Here is a 25,677-nt window from a genome sequence, read left to right as displayed (position 1 = left end):
CGATACTCTTCCCCCTCCGATACTCTTCCCCCTCCGATACTCTTCCCCCTCCGATACTCTTCCCCCTCCGATACTCTTCCCCCTCCGATACTCTTCCCCCTCCGATACTCTTCCCCCTCCGATACTCTTCCCCCTCCGATACTCTTCCCCCTCCGATACTCTTCCCCCTCCGATACTCTTCCCCCTCCGATACTCTTCCCCCTCCGATACTCTTCCCCCTCCGATACTCTTCCCCCTCCGATACTCTTCCCCCTCCGATACTCTTCCCCCTCCGATACTCTTCCCCCTCCGATACTCTTCCCCCTCCGATACTCTTCCCCCTCCGATACTCTTCCCCCTCCGATACTCTTCCCCCTCCGATACTCTTCCCCCTCCGATACTCTTCCCCCTCCGATACTCTTCCCCCTCCGATACTCTTCCCCCTCCGATACTCTTCCCCCTCCGATACTCTTCCCCCTCCGATACTCTTCCCCCTCCGATACTCTTCCCCCTCCGATACTCTTCCCCCTCCGATACTCTTCCCCCTCCGATACTCTTCCCCCTCCGATACTCTTCCCCCTCCGATACTCTTCCCCCTCCGATACTCTTCCCCCTCCGATACTCTTCCCCCTCCGATACTCTTCCCCCTCCGATACTCTTCCCCCTCCGATACTCTTCCCCCTCCGATACTCTTCCCCCTCCGATACTCTTCCCCCTCCGATACTCTTCCCCCTCCGATACTCTTCCCCCTCCGATACTCTTCCCCCTCCGATACTCTTCCCCCTCCGATACTCTTCCCCCTCCGATACTCTTCCCCCTCCGATACTCTTCCCCCTCCGATACTCTTCCCCCTCCGATACTCTCCCCCTCCGATACTCCCCCCCCCTCCGATACTCCCCCCCCTCCGATACTCCCCCCCCTCCGATACTCCCCCCCCCTCCGATACTCCCCCCCCCTCCGATACTCCCCCCCCCTCCGATACTCCCCCCCCTCCGATACTCCCCCCCCTCCGATACTCCCCCCCCCTCCGATACTCCCCCCCTCCGATACTCTCCCCCTTAGAAAATCCTGAGCGAAACAGGGCGATTCACCGTGCTGCATGTTGGGTTGATTGAATTAACCAGTTATTACAGCAATATTATCGTTTTGTTGCCTGCTCCGTAAGTTCTGCTGGTGCTGCCATTGGTTCCTAGGTAGTGTGTTGACTGAGTTCGACTTGCATACTGTTGTTATATGAATGTGAACCTATTGGAATGTGTGCCTTGCTGTCAATAGCCAAATGGCCTACATTCAGTATCGATCTTGACAGCCCAGAGATTGGGATCTGAGCCCGTGAGAAATCACAGGATTGAGATTAGCACATGGCACTTCATGGTATAGTAAATAATGGAGTATTGTGGGGAGGGGAAGAAGAAAAGGAATATAATTGTACACTAAATATATCTGATCGCTTGTGTTTGAGAGAGACGGTGATGCAGTAGCTCTGAATGTTGATCTGTCACCTGTAGGACCTGGGGTCCAGATGAAAACCATCTTTTTCTGTTGGTTGCAAGAGTCCCATGTGAAATGAGTTGAGTCTCAAAATACTGGTAACCAGAGTTCCACTGCGCAACTACCCATAATGCAGCACTACTTGGCATTAAACTGTTCCATTTTGGAAGTATGAGGCTGGTGTGGCAGATGGACATGCTGCCCTGTAAGGGGGTATGCTGCTGAATTTGGGATATAGGCAGGTTGTTGGGAAGTGTAAATGGATCTTTACTTAGGCCATGCCTGATCCTGGAACTCTATTCTGGGAGCCAAAGATACGGAAGAGTTCAATTTCCTTACTGTGACAGTCCTCACCTTCAGGAGCATAAAATTCAATTTAAAAAAAAGACACTCTCTGATCTCTGTGGTAATTACAGATACAGAGACTAGTGGGGATAACTAAAAGGTGCATTCATATTGCACCTGTGGAGCTGCTTTTACAGCTGAAATATGGCCACAGACTGTCTGACCCTTTTCTGTTTTATTTGTAGGCGATGCATCTTGTTTACAGAGCTTTGGAGAAGGAGCCAGTTCCCCCCGTTCTGCCATCTGCGCTCCTGCCACCGTCCAAGAGGAAGAAGCAAGGACCAGCACTTGCTGGTTCTGTGCCAGTGCTACCCGCCAGCCCTCCACCTAAAGATAGTCTGCGATCCACTCCTTCACATGGCAGTATTAACAGCTTAAATAGTGCGGGCAGCATCTCTCCAAAGCACATCAAACAGGTGATTAGATGGGAAGCACTGTTACATCTTGCTGAGGTAGTCTGCATTGTCATGGCTCATTCCCTGGTACATAGTCCCAGGCTTCTACCAAGGCTGCACAAGAGCAGCTCAGTGATTTTCCTGTCTCCCCCCACCCTCCTCAATTCAGTGTGCCACCTCACCCCCAACAGCATGGTTAAGATCAGAAACTTGTTATTTGGAAATTGGCTGTATGCTTGCCACTCTAGTACTTCACATTGGGGTCCCAGAGTGTTGTGCTTCCATGCTGTCGTCCTCCTTGAGAAGAATTGCGGCCACAGTGCTCTTGTTAGTATGCATGTGACTGTTGCTAGCTGAAGTTTGGTCAATCTTGAGTAGACTTTATTTGAAAACTTCTTTGTGTGGTACTTAAAAATAACTCATAGCATTAAAATGCATTCCTTGTTCAGCTGCGAGGCTTGGGTTAGAGCCCCGGGCTTGAATCATGTTCATGATTATGCTTTCTCAGGAATGGTGAGCATTTTCTGGACACAACTGGATCTACCTGAGGGAAGCAGTGGATGAATATCAGCTATTGGCCAGTGTTATTCTTCAGTGAATCGTGATCCTCCCATATTTCACCCCCTCCCACAAGCAGAGTCAAATCCTGCACTGTTGGCTTTTTAGTAAGTCGAGTAATCAGTTAACGAGCATCTGTATGTCTTTCAAATGCTAAAACATGGAGAATATGGGTTAAAATGGATCAGAGTTACTGTACATAGAATATGATCACACAGCTAGAGGGCAGCGGGGTAAAATCACTGAACCTCAAGACGATGTTTAGAAGGTCACCCCTCTCCAAGGGCAGTAGCTAATTAGAATGGACTCCCAACCAAACTAGTGGTATAACTCCTGTGTAAGTAAACTGCTTACATTTTTGTTGAAGAACAGGACTGAAAGTTATATCGATAGACGGGTGTGTTCTTCAGGGAACACAGTGGTTCAGGCACTGGTGCAGCTCTAGATAAGGCGCTGGTGGAATGCACGGCTTGGAGTTGTGAATGTGTGTTGTAAGGTTGGATTAATACGGGAGTTTCATGCCATTGGCTTTAGGAGCAATTTTGGAAAGCTTTCTTTTGTAGGTTTTACTTTTGCCTACCTCCCCTGACTAGCTGAATTGGGCACACTCTACGATGGAGAACATTTGTAATATTCTGTGACTGAATAAACTTGAGCTTAATAATTTCTTCCTGTTCCTTTCATACGCCCTCATACCCAGTGGCCATTTGTAGTGAGGCTGTGGATATTTGTCAAGCCAATTGTATCATTCGATCATTACTGCTGCAGTGTACCAGTCAGTCCTGTATGCTCAGGAATAATTCCAGACCTGAATTAAAGTTAGACTTCTACACTGGAATTTACAATAAGGCAACATCATTAGACACGTATAACATTACACTCTATGCTACGGCTCTGTATTCTGACTTGTTCTGAAAACGATTGTGATGATCACTTGGATTATGAAAGTGTTTTCTTCTTGTAGCTAAGAGGGCATTTGAGCAATTTACTCCCAGGATTCTGCCAATACTGTTCTGAATCTGTCCACTAGAATGTGCATGAGAAGCAGTCCTGGGTGAAGATCCTTAATTTCTGTAGTAACAGTTACCAGGACCTCAGTGTGCACGAGACTGTGTTCCATAAATCTATGACTGGTGCTTCACTGTACTGTGCTACAAGGGAAATAACAATTGCAACTCTGAAATCAACATAGTTTGAACTGGATGACTCCTTTTGTGTGTACACATTTGACTAGATTTCATCCATGATGGTTATGGCTGTTATCACTCCCATTGCAAACACAGATACTGACCTGGGTATTACAGTAAGTTGTCCTTTTAGTTGCTTCACGTCACACTTGGTTGAGGAGTTGATGAATAAAGTCAGTGCTGTTCTCAGGGCTCTGATGATTTGTGATCCTTTATGCTGTTACTTTCACCTACTGATATTGTGCAGTGCAGTGACTTGGAAAAATCCTGTTTGTTGCAGCCATTAAACTGGGTTGTGCCTGCTAATGACAAGATGCGGTACGATGACATCTTCCTCAAAATAGACTTGGATATGGATGGGTACGTCAGTGGTTTGGAAGTCAAAGATATCTTCATGCAGTCTGCGCTTCATCAAAATCTCTTGGCTCACGTATGGTAAGAGATGTACAGTTTTCACGCTGAGTGTTGTTAATGTATTGTGAGAGAGTCATAGTCTGTACTCGGGACATCTTAGCTCATGCACGATAAATGGCCATGAGCCAATGAAACAGCAGAGACCCAGATTTCATTCACCTCCTAACCTGCCTCTGACTTACAGCCTCACTGATGGCTTCTAAATGTGCTGAGCTGGATTCAGTGCATCAGCGTGCTAGCATCATGAGGCTGCCATTACTTTGGGATATCAGCACAATGTCCCTTCCACGTGTACAGCAAACACCACAGTGCCGACATAAGGGAACTGCACATGTGGGCAGCAAGTTTTACAGTTCTTGAGCCAGAAGTTGTTAGTTGGCCACAGGTGGGTGAGTGGGACTTAAAATTGTTCTCCCAGAACTCAGACCCAGGCACTGATGAAAGATAAAAGCACCTTCAGGTTAATGATTTCACAACCGGTGATGACACCCAATATTATAGAAATGATTGAATCATGAATAGGAACCAAGGAACAGGAGCAGGCTATTCAGCTCCTCGAGCCTGTTCCGCCATTCAGTTAGATCATGGCTGATCTGTATCTTAACTCCGTCTACCCGCCCGGGTTCCATAACCCTTCATACTCTTACCTAACAAAAATCTATCAATCTCAGTTTTGAAATGTTCAATTGACCCTCAGCCTCAACAGCTTTTTGGGCGAGAGTTCCAGATTTCCACTTCCCTTTGTGTGAAGCAGTGCTTCCTGACATCACCCCTGAACAGCCTGGCTCTAATTTTAAGGTAATTCCCCCTCGTTGTGGACTTCCCCCACCAAAGGAAATAGTTTCTATCTACCCTATCAAACCCTTCTAATCATCTTAAAACATCTAAATTAGATCACCCCATAATCTTCTATACTTGAAGGGGTAAGAAAATCATCATTGTAATGCGCATTATATACTGTTGATATAATGATGGTGCGTGAAGTGTCCTTCATTGACTATACTGGTGCAGTGACTACGTCTGCATATCAAATGTTGTCGAGGGAATAGCCCGCACTCAATCAAATGCAAACTCTTAAGCTGCACTGTTCGTGGAATTTGCTGCAGTTAGTCTCAAAAGATATGTTTGTCTAATATTTTGTTTAAAAAGAAATCCACTGAATAGAAGCGTACTATAGTACTGCAGGTGCTGGTTTTATCTTGTAAGAGGGGCTTTTTAAAAAAAAAATGCCCGGTGAGCATGAGTCTGTTTCACCGCAGTCAGTGCCCCTTGATTTTTTCATTTCTAGCAGGCTTTCTGACCTGTGCCTGCATCACCCTTCAGCTGCCGGGAGGTTTTTGCCAGTGGCCCAGCAGCAACTCTCACTGACTTCTTTACTCCTCTTGTGGGGAGATACTAATCCACAGCAGTGTGACTGACACTGGGAGCCACTTCCAGATGGTTTCTGCACCTCCCTCTGCATCACCTGCTGTACGACCCTCACTGCAGGCTGCCACTGGCTTGTTTTCCTCTCCATTAAATTACATTGCTGCTATGTCAACACGTACCTTCCTTTATTGTTATGATATTAAACATAGCAGTCGACATGATTTTGCTGTAGTTGCAATATTGAGTCTGCATTTATTTAGTAAACTGTTTTCCAACAGGGCCCTGGCCGACACAAAACAGATAGGGAAACTGAACAGGGAACAGTTTGCTTTAGCAATGTATCTGATCCAGCAAAAGGTCAGCAAAGGGACTGACCCTCCCCAGGTGCTGACTCCAGACATGATCCCACCGTCAGAGAGGACTACACCAGTATCAGTAAGTACCTGACGCTACTCTGACTTTATAGGAATTGATGAGGTACTCTTAGCTTTAGACCTGACAGTCTGGGCTGGTACATTTCACCACTTGGGCTGGTTACCTCAGTGTAAGCTCAGCACCTGTGGAACTATACCCAGTAAGGGACCAGGAGAGTGGGAGGGAGGGTGAGAAAATCGGTGGAAAAAATCTAGGCGTGTTCAACTGTGTGGCAATATTTGTTTTGACCTCCTTATCTTCCTGTGTTGAGACTGCAGGAGTGGGACATGAACCCAGCATAATGTATCAGCAATCGGCCTTTATGTTTGGAGGCCTAAGCTCAGAACTCAACCGGCCAACCAATAAATGTCTCTACTGGGATTTCAGTAGCATACTGGTGGCTGCCTGAATGTTTATACAATGTCCACTTGAACTGTGAGACACAGTGATACAAGTATACTTTCTGTCCTGTCAAGTAGAGGGTGTACTGGAGAGAGCAGTTTGAGTGATACAACACTCAGGTGATGTGTGGTGAGTAAAGGTCTGTCACTGGAAGTGGTAGGAACAGTTTGAGATGATAAAGATAAAAGTATCACACAAGAAGTTCATTTAGAAAGACATGGATTAATCAAGGATAGTCAGCACGGATTTGTTAAGGGAAGGTTGTGTCTGACGAACTTGATTGAATTTTTTGAGGAGGTAACAAGGAGGGTAGATGAGGGTAGTGCATTTGATGTAGTATATATGGACTTTAGCAAGGCTTTTGATATGGTTCCACATGGCAGACTGGTCACTAATTTAAAAGCCCATGGGATCCAGGGCAAAGTGTCAAGTTGGATTCAAAACTGGCTCGGAGGCAGGAAGCAGAGGGTAATGGTTGATGGGTGTTTTTGTGACTGGAAGGCTGTTTCCAGTAGGGTTCCGCAGGGCTCAGCACTAGGTCCCTTGCTTTTTGTGTATATATCAATGATCTAGACTTGAATATACGGGGTATGATTAAGGAGTTTGCAGATGATACTAAAATCGGTGCTGTGGTTGATACTGAAGAAGGAAGCTGTAGACTGCAGGAAGATATCAATAAATTGGTCAGGTGGGCAGAACAGTGGCAAATGGAATTCAATCCGGAGACGTATGAGGTGATGCATTTGGGGAGGGCTAACAAGAAAAGGGAAGCACATTAAATGGTAGGACACTGTGTAGTGTAGAGGAACAAAGGGACCTTGGAGTGCATGTCCACAGATCCCTGAAGGTAGCAGGCCAGGTAGATAAGGTGGTTAAAAAGGCATACGGAATGCTTGCCTTAATTTGCTGTGGCATAGAATACAAGAGCAGGGGGGGTTATGCTTCAACTGTATAAAACACAAGTTAGGCCTCAGCTAGTGTATTGCGTGCAGTTCTGGTCACCACATTACAGGAAAGATGCGATTGCACTGGAGAGGGTACAGAGGAGATTTACAAGGATGTTGCCCGGAGTAGAGCATCTTAGCTATGAGGAAAGACTGGATAGGCTGGGGTTTTCTTTGGAACAGCGGAGGCTGAGGGGAGACTTGATTGAGGTATATAAAATTATGAGGGGCCTAGATAGAGTGGATAGGAAGGACCTACTTTCCCTAGCAAAGAAGGGGATAGCTCTTTGTTGGTCGGCATGGACACGACGGGCCGAAATGGCCTCCTTCTGTGCTGTAACTTTCTATGATTCTATGAAGTGTATTGGCACAACATCAAAAGCATACTGGCTTAGAAGTGAGTTTTCTTTTTAACCTCTGATTCAGCAGACTCCATACCAAAGGTCATGAGAATGAAGAATGACAACCCTGCGTCGATACTGCTAGAGTTGAAGGTTTATTTTCAGGGGCCTTCGACCTTTGTGTCTCCCATCCTATATGGACCATTCTGTGCTGAACTCCACCTCCCTGAAGCCCTCCGCTGCCTCTGTGCTCTCGCTGTTTGTCCAGCATCCAGTCTCGAGGAAGTCGTAACTTCCTCCCCAGCTCAACAGTGGGAAGATTAAGGCCATTGTCTTTGATTCCTGCCATAAACGCCACTCCCATGCTACTGATTACATCCCTTTCCCCGGCCACTGTCCCACATTAAACCCAAGGTGTCCTATTTGACCTTGAGATGAAATTCAGAGCCCATACCATCTCCATTACATAGACCATTTACATCCACCTCTGCAGCATTGCCTGCATCCACCGCTCCCTCAGCCCCTCCACCACTGAAGCTCTTGCACATATCTTTACCTCCAGACTTGACTAATGCTCTATTTTCCAGAATCCCATCCTCTTCACTCCATGTTCCAAATTATTTAAAACTTAGCTCCACTTTCTTGCCCAAAGCCCTGCTGACTTGATCCCACCGTCACCCCTGACCCCAATGACCTAAACTGGCTCCCCATACTCCAGTGCATTCAATTTGAAATCTTTGTCTTCAAATCCTTAAATGGTCTTGCCCAACCCTATCTCTGTAACCTCTTCCAGCCCTGCAATCCTCCCCAAACTCACCGTTCCCCTGACTGCAGCCTCTTGTACCCTCCTCCTTCATTTGTCCCACCACTGGTGTCAGAACCTTCAACTTCTTGGGTCCTATGTTCTGAAATACACTCCCTAAAACTCTTTGCTCCTCTTCCTTTAAAAAAAAACTTCAAAACTTTTTCTGAAATTTGGTCACCATCCACCCCATATCTCTCCCTTCCTGGCTTGGTGTCTGTCTCTGTGTAAAGAACATTGAAGATGCTATATTGTTGTTTTGCTTCATACTGGTTAATGGGAATGATTGCAATGTGGGGACATTCCCTTGAGCAGTTCAAAGCAGAGTTCAATGCTTATGTTGGTTTATATTGCTTGCATTCAAATATCATTAAATACATTTTGAGTGTACAGTGACACCTGTATAAACAGACACTCCCAAAAAAACAGACACCTGCAAAAAAAAAAAGACATTTGAGAGACCCAGCAACTTGGAATCATAGAGCACAGAAGGAGGCCGTTCAGCCCATCGTGCCTGTGCCGGCTCTTTGGTAGAGCGATCCAATTAGTCCCACTTCCCTGCTCTTTCCCCGTAGCCCTGTAATTTTTTTCCCCTTCATGTAGTTATTCAATTCTCTTTTGAGTATTACTATTGAATCTGCTTCCACCGCCCTTTCAGGCAGTGAATTCCAGATCACAACTCCTCGCTAAAAGTTTCCTTTAGGTTCTTTTGCCAATCACCTTAAATCTGTGTCCTCTACCACTGGAAATCGTTTTTCTTTATTTAAATTGTCAAAACCATTCATGATTTTGAACACTTCTATCAAATCTCCTCTTAACCTTCTCTGCTCTAAGTTTCTCCAGTCTCTCCACATAACTGAAGTCCCACAGCCCTGGTACCATTCTAGTAAATCTCTTCTGCACACTCTCCAAGGCCTTGACATCCTTCTTAAAGTGGTGCCCAGAATTGGACACAATACTCCAGCTAAGGCCAAACCAATGTTTTATAAAGGTCTAGCATAATGTCCTTGCTAATGTACTCTGTTCCTCCAGTAATAAAGCCAAGGGTCCCGAATGCTTTATTAACCTTCTTCTCAACTTGTCCTGCCGACTTAAAAGATTTGTGTACATACAACCCCAGATCTCTCTCCTGCACCCCTTTAAAATTGTACTGTTTAGTTTATATTGCCTCTCCTCACTTTTCCTACCAAAATGTATCACTTCACACTTCTCTGTGTTAAATCGCATCTGCCTTGTGTCTGCCAATTTCACCTGTCTAAGAACATAAGAAATAGGAGCAGGAGCAGGCCATTCGGCCCTTCGAGCCTGCTCCGCTATTCAGTGAGATCATGGCTGATCTTCTGCCTCAACTCCATTCACCAGCCCTATCGCCATATTCCTTGATGTCCTTACTAGTCAGAAATCTATCGACTTCTGTTTTGAATATACCCAATGACTGAGCCTCCACAGCCCTCTGGGGTAGAGAATTCCAAAGATTCACCACCCTCTGTGAAGAAATTTCTTCTCATCTCAGTCCTGAATGTCCTACCCTTTATCCTGAGACTGTGGCCCTTTGTTCTAGACTCTCCAGCCAAGGGAAACATTCTCCCAGCATCCACCCTATCAAGCCTTGTAATAATTTTGTATGCTTCAATGAGATTGTGGTAAACCACTTTTATCGTTCACTATCGTTACACTATGGTTATCACTGTTATATCGTTACACTATGGTTATCACTGTTTACACTGTTGTATCACTACACGAGGTCGCCTCTTGTCACGCAGTTATACCTGGGCTGACCACTGCTGACTCCGCCCATGGCTCCACCTACTTGCCCAGGTATAAAGGTGGTCGACTGGCTGGTATTCCTCCTTGTTGGATCCGATCACCCACGAGGGTGGGCTCTGTTATTTAGCCAATAAAAACCTATAGTTACTGTCTTAACTCGTCGCTTTTCATTGGATGAATTGATAGGTATATCAATTTTATTGGCTAAATTTTGAAATGTCTTTAACGGAGCAGCCAAACGACCAGTCAGACACCCAGCTACAACAGCCACAGCAGCCGGCCTGGCTGCGAGCCCTCCGACCGCCGTACCTGGATCTAAACCCACAGGCAGCAAACTCAGCCCTCGACTTCAAACACTGGCTGAGCTGTTTCGAATCCTACCTGGGAGAATCCGGCGTGCCTCAGAGATCCAAACTAAGAGTTCTGACCACCCAAGTGAGCCCTAAAGTATTTGCACTCATCCAGGACCTTACTACATACGAGGCCGCCCTCAACCTGCTGAAAGAGCAGTACCGGAGCCCGGTAAATTCTATGTATGCCAGACATCTCCTAAGATCCCACCCGCAACAGCCAGGAGAGTCTGTAGATGAATTTTTACGGGCGCTACAAACACTCGGCAGGGACTGTGACTTTAAAGCTGTAACGGCTGCAGAAAATACTGAAGAGAATATCCGCGATGCCTTCGTGAAAGGCCTTCGGTCCGACTACTCACGGCAAAGACTGCTCGAATCAAAGGACCTCGACCTGAACACAGCTGCAGCCCTCGCTCGCTCTCTGGAAGTGGCCCATCGGGACCTCGAGGCGTATTCCAGGTACTGTGCTGCGCGACCCTGGGACTCGGGCCCGACCCCGACCGCAATACCCCTCGCACCGCCGCCTCTGGGACCTCAGCGTCGGCGTCCCGGACCCGATCGGGACCGCCACCCCCGGTACCGGCTGCGACATCGGAGCCCCGCGATCGGGCCGCCGGCTGCTTTTTCTGTGGCCAGGCGAAACACCCGCGGGCGCGCTGCCCTGCAAGAAACGCGACCTGCTCCGACTGCCACAAGAAAGGCCACTTCGCGAAGGCCTGCAGGGGGAAAGCCACAGACGCCAGCAGTGCCTCATGCGAGTTGTGGGGGCGGCCATCTTTCATCAAGGCCACAGATGCCAGTATCCCCTCGTGTGAGTCGTGGGGGCGGCCATCTCTGATCAAGGCCACCGACACCGGCAGTGCCTCATGTGAGTTGTGGGAGCGGCCATCTTCTCCGCCATTTTATGCAACATCGTGGGCACCGCCATTTTGTTCACCACACTCGACCGCCACCTTGTCTCCAGACCTGACCACAGCCTCACCCGCAGACTACAGCAGCTCGCTCAGCCATACACTAGCCTCCGTCACACTGGACCAAGCTCGCCCGCATCACCTGTCCAAGTCCATGATGGACATCAAAGTAAACGGCCACGCCACGACCTGCCTGTTCGACAGCGGAAGCACGGAGAGTTTCATCCATCCAGACATGGTGAGCCACTACTCCCTCACTGTCCAGCCAACGCGCAACCGGATCTCGATGGCGTCGAGGTCCCATTCAACAGACATCAGCGGATACTGTGTTGTGACCCTGTCGGTTAGGGGCACGGAGTATAAAAATTTTAAACTTCTCGTCCTGCTCCAACTCTGCGCTGCCGTCCTACTAGGGCTGGATTTCCAATCCCACCTTCAAAGTGTCACTTTGGCATACGGTGGACCCCTCCCCCCACTCACAGTCGACAACCAACAGCCTTTAAACCGCCCACCGCGTACCACCTGCGGCCTATCCACCCTCAGGGTTCCGCCCCCTCCCTGTTCGCCAACCTCACCCGCGACTGTAAACCCGTCGCTACCAAGAGCAGGCGGTACAGCGCCGGGGACAGAGCTTTTATTAGCTCTGAGGTGCAGCGTATCCTGAAAGAGGGCATCATCGAGAGGAGCAACAGCCCCTGGCGTGCCCAGGTCATAGTCGTTAAGACCGGCGATAAAAACCGCCTAGTCATCGACTACAGCCAAACCACAAACCGGTACACCCAGCTGGACGCATACCCCCTTCCCCGCATATCTGATATGGTCAATCAGATTGCACAGTACCGAGTATTCTCTACCATCGACCTTAAGTCGGCCTACCACCAACTCCCTATCCGCCCTGAGGACCGCCAGTATACCGCCTTCGAGGCGAATGGCCGCCTCTACCACTTCCTTAGGGTTCCCTTCGGCGTCACCAACGGGGTTTCGGTCTTCCAAAGGGAGATGGACCGGATGGTTGACCAGAACGGGCTGCAAGCCACGTTCCCCTATCTAGATAACGTCACCATCTGCGGCCGCGACCGGCAGGACCATGATGTTAATCTGGAGAGATTCCTCCGTACGGCCCAACGGCTGAACCTCACCTACAATAAGGATAAATGTGTGTTTAACACCTCGCGCCTTGCCATCCTCGGCTGCGTAGTAGAGAACGGAGTCATCGGCCCCGACCCCGAAAGAATGCGCCCCCTCATGGAGCTTCCCCTCCCCCACTGTCCAAAGGCGCTGAAGAGGGCCCTGGGGCTCTTCGCCTACTATGCCCAATGGGTGCCGAATTATGCGGACAAAGCCAGACCCCTCATGAAGTCCGCCTCCTTCCCCCTGACGGCAGAAGCGTGCGCAGCCTTCTCCCTCATTAAGGGAGACATTGCTAAGGCCACAGTGCGCGCAGTGGATGAGTCTATCCCTTTCCAAGTGGAGAGCGATGCATCCGACTTTGCCCTAGCCGCAACCCTTAATCAGGAGGGGAGACCGGTGGCCTTCTTCTCAAGGACCCTCCAGGGCCCTGAGATCCGACACTCCTCGGTCGAGAAGGAGGCCCAGGCGATCGTGGAGGCTGTACGATGCTGGAGGCATTACCTGGCAGGCAAACGATTTACCCTCCTCACCGACCAGCGTTCGGTCGCTTTTATGTTTAATAACAAGCTGAAGGGCAAAATCAAGAACGACAAGATCTTGAGGTGGAGAATCGAGCTCTCCACCTATGATTATGAGATCTTGTACCGGCCTGGTAAACTGAACGAACCCCCAGATGCTCTATCACGAAGTACATGCGCCAACGCGCAAATTGATAGACTGCAGACCCTCCACAACGACCTCTGCCACCCCGGAGTCACCAGACTTTACCACTTCATTAAGGCCCGCAACCTGCCCTACTCCATCGAGGAGGTCAGGACCATGACCAGGAACTGCCAAACCTGTGCCGAATGCAAACCGCATTTCTTTAGGCCGGACAGAGCAAGCCTGATCAAGGCCACCCGCCCCTTCGAGCGCTTGAGCATCGATTTTAAGGGGCCCCTCCCGTCCTCTGACCGTAATGTGTACTTCCTCAACATCATTGACGAGTACTCCCGTTTCCCCTTTGCCTTCCCCTGCCCAGACATGACCAGTACCACGGTCATCAAATGCCTGAACGACCTCTTCGCCGTGTTCGGGTTCCCGAACTATATACATAGCGACCGGGGCTCCTCCTTCATGAGCGAGGAACTTCGCCAGTTTCTACTAGCGAGAGGTATTGCTGCAAGCAGGACCACCAGCTACAACCCCCGAGGGAACGGCCAGGTGGAAAGAGAGAACGCGACTGTCTGGAAGGCTGTTCTCTTAGCCTTAAAGTCCAAGGGCCTCCCAACCTCTCGCTGGCAGGAAGTCCTCCCGGCAGCGCTGCATTCCATCCGGTCACTGCTTTGCACTGCCATTAACGCCACCCCCCATGAACGAATGTTTGTTTTCCCCAGGAAGTCGACTACGGGAACCACGCTACCAACTTGGCTGACCTCTCCGGGGCCCGTCTTGCTGCGAAAGCACGCGAGGGCCCATAAAACGGACCCCCTGGTCGAGAGGGTGGACCTCCTGCACGCCAACCCCCAGTACGCCTATGTGGCATACCCAGACGGGCGGGAGGACACAGTCTCCTTACGAGACCTCGCACCCTCGGGCATCCCTGAGACACCACCGTTACCCCCCACCACCCCCCCAAATCCAGCCCAAGTAGACGGCCGGAACCCCACGAGCCTTCGCCGACCACGCAGACACCAGCATTAACATCGGATACTGCATCACCGCCGCCGCTGCTGCGACGATCGGAAAGGCTTACGAGGCCTCCGGACGGACTGACATACCCGAACTGGTAGTACACTTCACCCCGCCGGACTCAAATCTAAAACACAAGGGGTGAATGTGGTAAACCACTTTTATCGTTCACTATCGTTACACTATGGTTATCACTGTTATATCGTTACACTATGGTTATCACTGTTTACACTGTTGTATCACTACACGAGGTCGCCTCTTGTCACGCTGTTATACCTGGGCTGACCACTGCTGACTCCGCCCATGGCTCCACCTACTTGCCCAGGTATAAAGGTGGTCGACTGGCTGGTATTCCTCCTTGTTGGATCCGATCACCCACGAGGGTGGGCTCTGTTATTTAACCAATAAAAACCTATAGTTACTGTCTTAACTCGTCGCTTTTCATTGGATGAATTGATAGGTATATCAGAGATCCCCTCTCATTCTTCTGAATTCAAGAGAATACAGGCCTAGTTTACTCAATCTCTTCTCATACGACAGTCCCGCCATCCCAGGAATCAATCTCGTGAACCTTTGTTGCACTCCCTCTATGGCAAGTATATCCTTCCTTAGTTAAGGAGACCAAAATTGTACACACTACTCCAGGTGTGGTCTCACCAAGGCCCTATATAATTGGAGTAAGACTTCTTTACTCCTGTGCTCGAATCCTCTTGTAATGAAGGCCAGCATACCATTTGCCTTCCTAATGGCTTGCTGCATCTGCACATTCACTTTCAGTGACTCATGTACAAGGACACCCAGGTCCCTTTGAGCATCTGTATTCCCCAACCTTTCACCATTTAGGAAATACTCCGCCTTTCCATCTGCCATGTTCTCGCCCACTCACTGAGCCTGTCAAGATCCCCTTGAAGCCTCTTCACATCCTCTTCACAACTGACACTGCCACCTAGCTTTGTATCATCAGCAAATTTGGCAATGTTACATTTGGTCCCCTCATCCAAATCCTTGATATAGATTGTGAATAGCTGGGGCCCAAGTACCGATCTTTGCGGTACCCCACTAGTTACAACTTGCCATCCTGAAAAAGACCTAATTTTGTTCACCAACCTCTTGTGTGGGACCTTATCGAAGGCCTTCTGAAAATCCAAATACAGCACATCTACCGGTTCCCCTTTGTCTACTCCACTAGTTACATCCTCAAAGAACTCCAATAGGTTTGTTAAACAGTATTTCCCTTTCATAAATCCATGTTGACTCTGCCCAATCTTACTATTTGTTTCTAAGTGCCCAGTTATTGCATCCTTTATAATAGATTGCAGCATTTTCCCAACTACTGATGTGAGGCTAACAGGTCTGTAGTTCCCTGTTTTTTCTCTCCCTCCTTTCTTAAATAGCGGGGTTACATTTGCTATCCTCTAATCTGCAGGAACCGTTCCAGAATCTAAAGAATTTTGGAAGATGATAACCAATGCGTCCACTATCCCAATGGCCACCTCTTTCAAAACCCTAGGATGTAGGTCATCTGGTCCTTGGGATTTGTCGACTTTTAGTCCCATTAATTTTGCTAGTACTGTTTTTTTTTACTACTAATAATTTCTTTAAGTTCCTCATTCTCGCCACACCCTTGGCTTTCTTGTATTTCTGGGAGGTTTTTTGTGTCTTCCTCCGTGAAGACAGAAACAAAGTATTTATTTAATTTCTCTGCCATTTCCTCATTCCCCATTATAAATTCTCCCGTCTCTGACTGTAAAGGACCTACATTTATCTTCGCCAGTCTTTTCCTTTTAACATACCTATAGACGCTTTTACAATCCGTTTTAATATTTTTCGCTAGTTTGTGCTCATATTCCATTTTCCCTTTCTTTATCAATTTCTTGGTCCCCCTTTGCTGATTTCTAAAAAGATGCCAATCCTCAGGCTGACTGCTTTTTCTGGCAACTTTATAAGCTTCCTCCTTTGACTTAATACTAGCTTTAATTTCTTTTGTTAGCCACGGTTGGATCACTTTTCCTTTTGGGTTTTTATGTCCTAGAGGAATATATGTTTTTTGCAAATTATGCATTATTTCCTTGAATGTTAGCCATTGTATATCCACCTTCATACCTTTTAGTGTAGTCTCCCAATCTACCATGGCCAACATGTCCCTCATAACCTTGTAATTTCCTCTGTTTAGATTGAGGACCTTAGTTTCAGATTGGACTACATCACTCTCAAACTTAATGTAAAATTCAATCATATTATGGTCACTTGTCCCTAAAGGCCCCTTTACCACAAGATTATTGATTAGCCCTTTCTCATTACACAGTACCAGATCCAGAATAGCCTGTTCCCTGGTTGGTTCCTCCACATACTGATCCAGGAAACCATTTCGCATGCATTCCAAGAATTCATCCTTCACACCATTAGTGGTAATTTGATTTGCCCAGTCAATATGTAGATTAAAGTCCCCCATGATTACCGTATTGCCCTTGTTACATAAACTTCTAATTTCTTGATTGATACTGTGCCCTACGTTACCACTACTGTTTGGTGGCCTATACACAACTCCCACCAATGTTTTCCGCCCTTTGCTGTTTCTTAGCTCCACCCAAACTACATCACGATCTGCCGAGCCAAGATCTTTTATCTCTACCGTCCCTTATTAACAGTGCTACGCCACCTCCTTTTCCTTTTTGTCTGTCCTTCCTAAATGTTGAGTACCCTGGAACATTAAGTTCCCAGCTTTGGTTACCCTGTAACCATGTCTCAGTAATGGCAATTACATCATACCCATTTACTTCTATTAGTGCCATTAATCCATCCACCTTGTTGTGAATGCCACGTGCATTTTGATAAAAGTGCCTTCAACTTTGCCTGTTTAATATTTTTCTGCACCTTAACCCTCTTTACTGTTGGCAGTTTGTCTGTGTCCTCTTGACGTCTGTTGCTATCCGCCTCATTGTTTACTACATTTCCAAATTTCATATCATCTGCAAACTTTGAAATTATTATGCCCTGTATACACAAGTCCAGGTCATTAGTATATATCAAAAAGAGCAGTGGTCCTAATACTGACCCCTGGGGAAACAGCACTGTATACTTGACTCCAGTCTGAAAATGGGCATTATCTGCACTGTAAGCATTTTCAGTAGAATGGGGAGTTCTTTACCCAGCATCCATAGCGGCAGAGAAACTGCTCTATCTCTGGGGTAGAGCTGTGCAAGCATTCAGTCCCAGAGATAGAGCGGTTTCTCTGCCGCTGTGGATGCTGGGTAGAGCTCCCATTCCACAAAAGCTGTTTCTTTCACAAAACCCGCTGCCGCCTCGTGCTGACCTGCGTGTGCTGACCTCATGAGAATTTGGGGGCAGAAAGGAAGCGAGCTGTAAGGAGAAGCGCCAGTGATTCCGACCCAAAGTTCCAGATACAGCAGCTTTGCTCAATTAAATGTCCCGTGTTTTAAGTTATAAAAAGGTGGCGCATAGTAAAATATAAAAGAGGCACTCTGAAACCATGGACACTCGCGAATTACGGACAGCCTTCAATGTGCCAAGCCCTTTGACAACTCTAAAACAGAGGAGACGGACTGTTGTGAAGCTGCAGTATCTGGAGCCTTCACCGAGTCGGAATCACTGGCGCTTCCCCTTGCAGCTCACTTCCTCTCTGCCCCCAAATTTTCATGCGGTCAGTGTATGCTGGTCAGCACGAGGTGGCAGCGGGTTTTGTGAAAGGAATGGCATTTGTGGCATGGGGAGCTCTTTACCCAGTATCCACAGCACCAGAGAAACCGCTCTATCTCTGGGATTGAATGCTTGCACAGCTCTGTCCCAGGAATAGTGCGGTTTCTCTGCCACTATGGATGCTGGGTAAAGAACTCCCCATTTTACAGTGCAGACAATGCCCAATTTGAGAATAATGACAGCTGATGCCAGTCCCTAAGGTGTCTGTAATTTACAGGTTTCACTGTATTTGGATTTAGTTCACAAAATTTCTGTTAATGATCAGATGCAATTATAATTGACCAATATAAACTGCATACATTCGAGAGATCACACTCCAACTCATTTGTTTATATATGGTGTTCATTTTGCCCGCCCAGGTTTTTTTTATTTTACCCATTTTTATTTTATTGGCCACTTGATGGCACTGAATCTGACCCAAGTTAAGATCTGTGTTTTCTCCAAGTGAACCTGATGCTACAGCTCTTGATGTTTGTACACTAACCATCTTTTGCATGTATCTGTGGACCCACTTTAGTTTTTTCTCTCTGTAGAGCCTCTCAGGCTACATGACTCCTGTTGGGCCTGAGCTTTCGCAACTAGCAGAAATGAGGCGTGTGAGTAACTCGCTGTGAACATGTTATCAGGGCACTCTCACCTGCCTGCTTTAAACATTCCACTAACCCTTGCCTGCTCCTCCCATTGCCTCAAATCCATCTGATCCAATTGTTATGCCTATCACAAACCTGTGCATGTTAGACGTTAGCAAGCTCAGACATGATCTGGCCAGTACCTGCTACGTGGGAATGATTGGTGAGAGTATAGACTTGTGTGCAGTTCCAATTTCAACTTTGGAAAATAGCCCTGTCAGTGTCAGTGACTAAGTGAAAGGAGATTGAGTAATGTAACCACCACTTAAAACGTTCATGTTTAAAACAGGCAGTCGCTTATAACGGCTAAAATGTGAAAACCATTAATCATTTGCATTAAGATCAATTTCAAAGTTGCTGGTTGTAGCGTATTAAGCACCCTGTTTATTTTGTCCAGAAACAGCTGTGTTTACTCACCAGTTCGCACCTCGTTTAGCTTTAGGTGCACTGAAAGCAAGAGCAATCATAAGTAAATGATTTAAATAAAGCCAGTTGTATTGCATGCAGTCTTGTTTTTTTTTCTACAGTATATAGTAGTTTATCATAGTGCTATAGCCTAGCAAACTCCCACATTCACGGGAGAATCACTATCTTCTCTCCTGCAATCTCTTGTATTATGGACTGTGTTGGTAATCCCTATGAAGATATCTGTCCCAATGTTCATTGTAATAGTGAAAATCCGCTGTTAAAACGACGGGGGTTTCAACATAGCTGTTGCACTGGTCATCGCGTATGGCGGGCATGAACACACCCGCTATACGTGCTGGGGACTGTATATAGTCAGCATTTTAAACATTTATTTTGATCCTCTGATATCAATGATTCCTTGTTATGGGTCCCTTTCCCCATGCTTTTTGAAGAAGGTTAGTGGAGAAATATGCTCCCAGGCTCTGTCAGTGCTTGCTGCTCGAAGCTATGTGAAAATGGTGACTCACTGCTGTTTCTACCTTTCCTTCCTGTGGGCGCACCTCTGGTGCATATACTTTAAGAGGGTGGATGAGCTGCAACCAGCATCTGTTGTTCTACTAGGTACAGATCAGCCATGATCTAATAGAATGGCGAAATGGACCCGAGGGGCTAAATGACCGGTTCCTGTTCCTATAAAGGGAAGTATCCTTGGCCAGCCAGAGCACCTAGTCAGGTGGGCAGTGTGAGGAGAAGCAGCGTGACTATTTTGAACTAATGCTCTTAGAACCAGTGAGATGTCCCATATACATTTACAATTCATCCCCCGCCCCTATAGTTTGTATAATGTAAAAGTTCCATGTCTTCCCGTGCCCCATTGTTGTACGAATGTTAAAAAGCTCTAGCTTTATGTGTGGGTGAGTCGAAGAAAGCCTCGAGTCAAAGCCCTTCCAGTTCAGATGCTGCAACGATGCTCTGGAATAAAAGTTCACTTCTACAATTGATCGGAGAAGAATTTTGAGGAACAATTCAGACCCATCTCAACTATCACGTCCATTTCTGATGTAGGTTTCCCACAACTATGCAGAGGGTTAGTGCAATCCTGAGTCTCTCTGGTGGGCCAGTTGCTTTGGGTACTGAATTCTTCCGGTGTGAATGGATCAGTCTTGGACCCAAGATACAGCTTAGTGACTTGCCCCATAAAACCCAGATACTTTTAATTATTAACAGGGCACCTACTTCAAACTGGGTGCTATCCTTCAAACGCACCACGGAGAGTGTGTGCATGCGTGTGCGTACAGATACAGAGAATACGGAGTGTGCTGCCTCTCCCTCTAACTTAACCTCACTGTATGTATTTAACTTACTTATATATGTATAACCTACCTGTTGGGGCCGTTGCCCCTTTAACTTACCTTTTAGGGCCATTGCCCTTTTAAGACGCGCCTTAGCGTGCTGACGTCACGTCACGTACAACGTAGCGTGCTGACGTCACGGCACGTACGACGTGACGTGCGTGAGGCGGCTGCCGGCCCGACTCGGCCTTCCAGAAAGGCTGCCGGCACAGCCCGGCCTAGCGTCTTTGGCCGCATCTACCAGCCGCCGGGAGCGACGCGATCTTCCGCTCCCGCGGCAAGCATCGGCTCAGCCTGGCCTCCAGCTCCCGCTCCCGACTTCGGCCTCCACGGCCAGAAACGCGACCACGCGCATCACGTGACGCCCCAAGCGCGGACAACGCTACCGAGCGTGATGAGGTCATCACGCTCCCCACAGGACTGCTACGTAGTCCTCGTGGAGCCCTCGCTGGGACACAGACCTACACCACGGTGCTCCTACAGCAGCACAGGCTCTGGGCAGTTGTATTATCCCCATGCTTGAGTCTTGGAAATTGTTTGTCTGTAAGTATTTTAGAATGCTATGGATGATTAATGTGCACTGTATGTTGTAGAAAATGTTTAGTTGTAACTTTTCTCTGCCTAGCTGATTAACTAGTAGCTGTATTTTCATACACTATGTACAGGGCTAATTTAAAGAGAATGCCTCCCAGTTTACTAAATGTACTGTGTTGCTCAGGCGTACCTAAATCTGTGTATACATATCAGTTATGCGCCTGTATACTAATGTGTGCTTCCATTTCTGTGTTGTATTTCAGTTTTACAATTAGAATCGTTCAGTAAAGTGTTACAAGAAAAGTCAAGCCTTGTGATTTTATTGGAAGATATCGAGTTGTTCGCTATCTGTCTAGCTCTGCATAGAATCGCGTTGCGAGGGCAGAACACGCAGTGTAAAACCTCCTCCCTCCATGCCTGGCCATATTCATTAATGAATCATTAATTTCTAGTTTGCTGAACGTATCAATATGCCTATGCATGGATACCTGAAGCTGCTTGTATCTGTGCTAAATGTTGTTCGGAGGCATTATTCAATACCACTTGGCTAAAGCATGTGGAATGGTCAGTACAAGGCACCTGGCTGCTTGCATCCTGCTTCAAATTAAGCACCAATTGTCAGCCGTGGCTCAGTGGTAGCATTCTCGCCTCTGAATCGAAAGGTTGTGGGTTCAAGTCCCACTTCAGCGACTTGAGCACAAAAATCCAGGATAACATTCCAGTGCAGTACTGAGCGTCTTTCGGATGAGACGTTAAACCCCGTCTGCACACTCAGGTGGACGTAAAAGATCCCATTGCACTATTTGGAAGAAGAGCAGGGAAATTATCCACAGTGTCCTGGCCAATATTTATCCCTCAATCAACATCACTAAAAAAAAAACCAGATCATCATCATCACTGCTGTTTGTGGGATCTTGCTGTGCACAAATTGGCAGCCGCGTTTCCTACATTACAATAGTGACTCCACTTCAAAAGCACTTAATTAGCTGTAAAGCACTTTCGGACGTCCTGAGGTTGTGAAAGCAGTCTTTTTTTTCCAAAATGAGTTGGATTTCAGTGGATTACTGATGATCCCTTGCAGCATTGTGTGTTTGTTCTCTGTGCAGTGCTTTCTGGGATCACGCTCCAGAATCCTAGAAATTTATGGCATAGAAGGAGGCCATTTGACCCATTGTGTCTGTGCAGGCCGAAAAAGAGCTCTCCAGCCTAATCCCACTTTCCAGCCCTTGGTCCATAGCTGCGTGGGTTACGGCACTTCGAGTGCATATCCAAGTACTTTTTAAGGGTTTCTGCCTCTACCACCCTTTCAGGCAGTGAGTCCCAGACCCCCAGCACCCTCTGGGTGAAAAAAGTTCTCCTCAACTCCCCTCTAATCCTTTTACCAATGACTTTAAATCTATGCCCCCTGATTATTGACCTCTTTGCTAGGGGAAGTAGGTCCTTCCTATCCACTCTATCTAGGCCCCTCTTAATTTTATACACCTCAATCAAGTCTCCCCTCAGCCTCCTCTGTTCCAAAGAAAGCAACCCCAGCCTATCCAATCTTTCCTCATAGCTAAAATTCTCCAGTCCCGGCAACATCCTTGTAAATCTCCTCTGTACCCGCTCTAGTGCAATCACATCCTTCCTGTAATGTGGTGACCAGAACTGCACGCAGTACTCTAGCTGCAGCCTAACTAGTGTTTTATACAGTTCAAGCATAACCTCCCTGCTCTTATATTCTATGCCTCGGTCTATGCCTCGGCCAATAAAGGAAAGTATCCCGTATGTCTTTTTAACCACCTTATCTACCTGTCCTGCTACCTTCAGGGATCTGTGGACATGCACTCTAAGGTCCCTTTGTTCCTCTACACTTCTCGGTATCCTACCATTTATTGTGTATTCCCTTGCCTTGTTAGCCCTCCCCAAATGCATTACCTCACACTTCTCCGGATTGAATTCCATTTGCCACTTTTCTGCCCTCTTGGCCAGTCCATTGATATCTTCCTGCAGTCTACAGCTTCCTTCCTCACTATCAACCACACGGCCAATTTTTGTATCATCTGCAAACTTCATAACCATGCCCCTTACATTGAAGTCTAAATCGTTGATGTATACCACAAAAAGCAGGGGACCTAGTTCTGAACCCTGTGGAACCCCACTGGAAACAGCTTTCCAGTCACACAAACATCCGTCAACCATTACCATTGCTTCCTGCCACGGAGCCAATTTTGGATCCAACTTGCCACTTTCCCTTGGATTCCATGGGCTTTTACTTTTCTGACCAGTCTGCCATGTGGGACCTTGCTAAAATCCATGTAGACTACATCAAATGCACTACCCTCATCAACCCTCCTTGTTACCTCCTCAAAAAATTCAATTAAGTTAGTCAGACACGACCTTCCTTAAATAAATCCATGCTGACTGTCCTTGATTAATCCGTGCCTTTCTTTCTAAATGACGATTAATACTGTCCCTCAGAATTTTTTTCAACAATTTGCCCACGTTAGGCTGACTGGCGTGTAATTACTCGGTCTATCCCTTTCTCCCTTTGTAAACAACGGTACAATGTTAGCAGTCCTCCAGTACCACACCTGTAGCCAGAGAGGATAGAAAAATGTTGGTCAGAGACGCCACTATTTCCCCGCCTTGCTTCTCTTAACAGCCTGGGATTCATTTCATCTGGACCAGGTGATTTATCTACTTTCAAAGATGCTAAGCCCCTTAATACTTCCTCTCTCACTATGTTTATCTCATCTAATATTTCACACTCCTTCTCCTTAACTATAACGTCTGGATCGTCCCTCTCTTTTGTGAAGACAGTATTCATTAAGTATTCGCAAAGTATTCATTAAGAACCATACCCAAGTCTTCCGCCTGCACACACAAGCTTCCTTTTTGGTCTCTAATAGGCCCTACTCTTTCTTTAGTTATCCTCTTGCTCTTTATATATTATAAAATACCTTTGGGTTTTTCCTTGATTTTGCTTGCCAATATTTTTTCATGCCCTCTTTGCTTTCCTAATTTCCTTTTTTAAATTTCACCCCGCACTTTCTATACTCCTCTCGGCTTTCTGCAATATTTAGCTCTCGGTATCTGACATAAGCTTCCCTTTTTTGCCTTGTCCTACCCCGTATGCCACTTCACATCCAGGGGGCTCTAGATTTCTTTGTGGGAACATATTTGCTCTGGACCCTCCCTATCTCCTCCTTGAATGCCTCCCACTGCTCTGACACTGATTTACCTTCAAGTAGCCGTTTCCAGTCCACTTTTGCTAAATCACATCTCAGCTTAGCAAAATTGGCCTTTCCCCAATCGAGAACTTTTACTCCTGATCTATCTTTGTCCTTTTCCATAACTACCCTAAATCTAACTGAATTATGATCACCAGCACCAAAATGCTCTCCCACTGATACCCCTTCCACCTGCCCAGCTTCGTTCCCTGAAACTAAGTCCAGACCCACCCCCTCTCTTGTTGGGCTTGCTATGTACTGGCTAAAAAAGTTCTCCTGAATGCATTTTAAGAATTCTGCGCCCTCTATACCTTTTACACTGATTCTATCCCAGTTAATGTTAGGGTAGCTGAAATCCCCTACTATTACTGCCCTATTGTTTTTGCACTTCTCAAAAATGTGCCTACATATTTGCTCTTCTATCTCCCTGTGACTATTTGGGTTGTGTTGTGGACCCAGCTTTCCACAGAGTGTGAGCTCAAATAAATTCAGTGTCTACGGGAATGCTGATATCACCCTGAATGTACAGCAGCAAGGAGGAGTGTTTCTTAAGGAGGATTAACATGTAAATTGAATGACTCGATTTCTCTACAGTGCTGCAGCTCGTAGATCAGAGCACTGGGCAGAGGGGGTATTAAAATGAAATTGATGAGCGTGAGGGATTTTATTTGAGAAAAAAACCTTTTTCTACCTTTCTCTTTTCTGGGGTCTTCCCGCGCGACCCCACTGCTAGATATAGCAACTAAAACTAACCGCTAATATACGAAAGGGATCTGATTCTCATAGAATCAGACAGCACAGATGGAGGCCATTCGTCCCATCATGCCTGAAAGAGCCACCAATTAGTCTCACTCCCCTGCTCTTACCATAGCCCTGCAAAGTTTTCCTTTTCAAAACTCTCCATTGGTTGGAATCATACCTAGCACAAAGGAAGTTGCTGTGGTTGTTGGAGGTCATTCATCTCAATCACATGACATCACTGCAGGAGTTCCTCAGGGCAGTGTCCTAGGCCCAACCATCTTCAGCTGTTTCATCAATGACCTTCCCTCCATCATAAGGTCAGAAGTGGGGATGTTCGCTGATGATTGCACACTGTTCAGCACCATTCGAGACTCGTCAGATACTGACGCAGTCCGTGTCCATATGCAGCAAGACCTGGACAACATTCAGACTTGGGCTGACAAGCGGCAAGTAACATTCGCACCACACAAGTGCCAGGCAATGACCATCTCCAACAAGCGAGACTCTAACCATCTCCCCTTGACATTCAATGGCATTACCATCGCTGAATCCCCCACTATCAACATCCTGGGGATTACCATTGATCAGAAACTGAACTGGACCAGCCATAT

General features: G+C 47.0%; 1 protein-coding gene across 15 annotated transcripts in view; it reads left to right on the top strand.

Annotated features, from left to right (window-relative positions):
- eps15l1a (epidermal growth factor receptor pathway substrate 15-like 1a) overlaps positions 1-25,677 on the top strand; it is a 504,393-nt gene that overhangs the window by 168,999 nt on the left and 309,717 nt on the right. For 13 of the 15 annotated variants that reach the window (XM_086004995.1, XM_086004999.1, XM_086004998.1 and 10 more), the window contains 3 exons: positions 2,001-2,231; positions 4,236-4,390; positions 6,016-6,172. In XM_086004995.1, coding sequence (XP_085861121.1) covers positions 2,001-2,231; positions 4,236-4,390; positions 6,016-6,172 — 543 coding nt within the window. Of the gene's footprint in view, positions 1-2,000; positions 2,232-4,235; positions 4,391-6,015; positions 6,173-18,723; positions 18,787-25,677 lie in introns of all 15 variants that reach the window. The other 2 variants (XM_086005006.1, XM_086005003.1) reach the window with 2 other exon arrangements.

Source organism: Somniosus microcephalus, chromosome 13 (assembly GCF_052327205.1).
Source record: "Somniosus microcephalus isolate GS21.2 chromosome 13, FLI_Smic_1.0, whole genome shotgun sequence".
Taxonomy (NCBI): Eukaryota; Metazoa; Chordata; class Chondrichthyes; order Squaliformes; family Somniosidae; genus Somniosus; species Somniosus microcephalus.
This window is presented reverse-complemented; position numbering and strand designations above follow the sequence as displayed.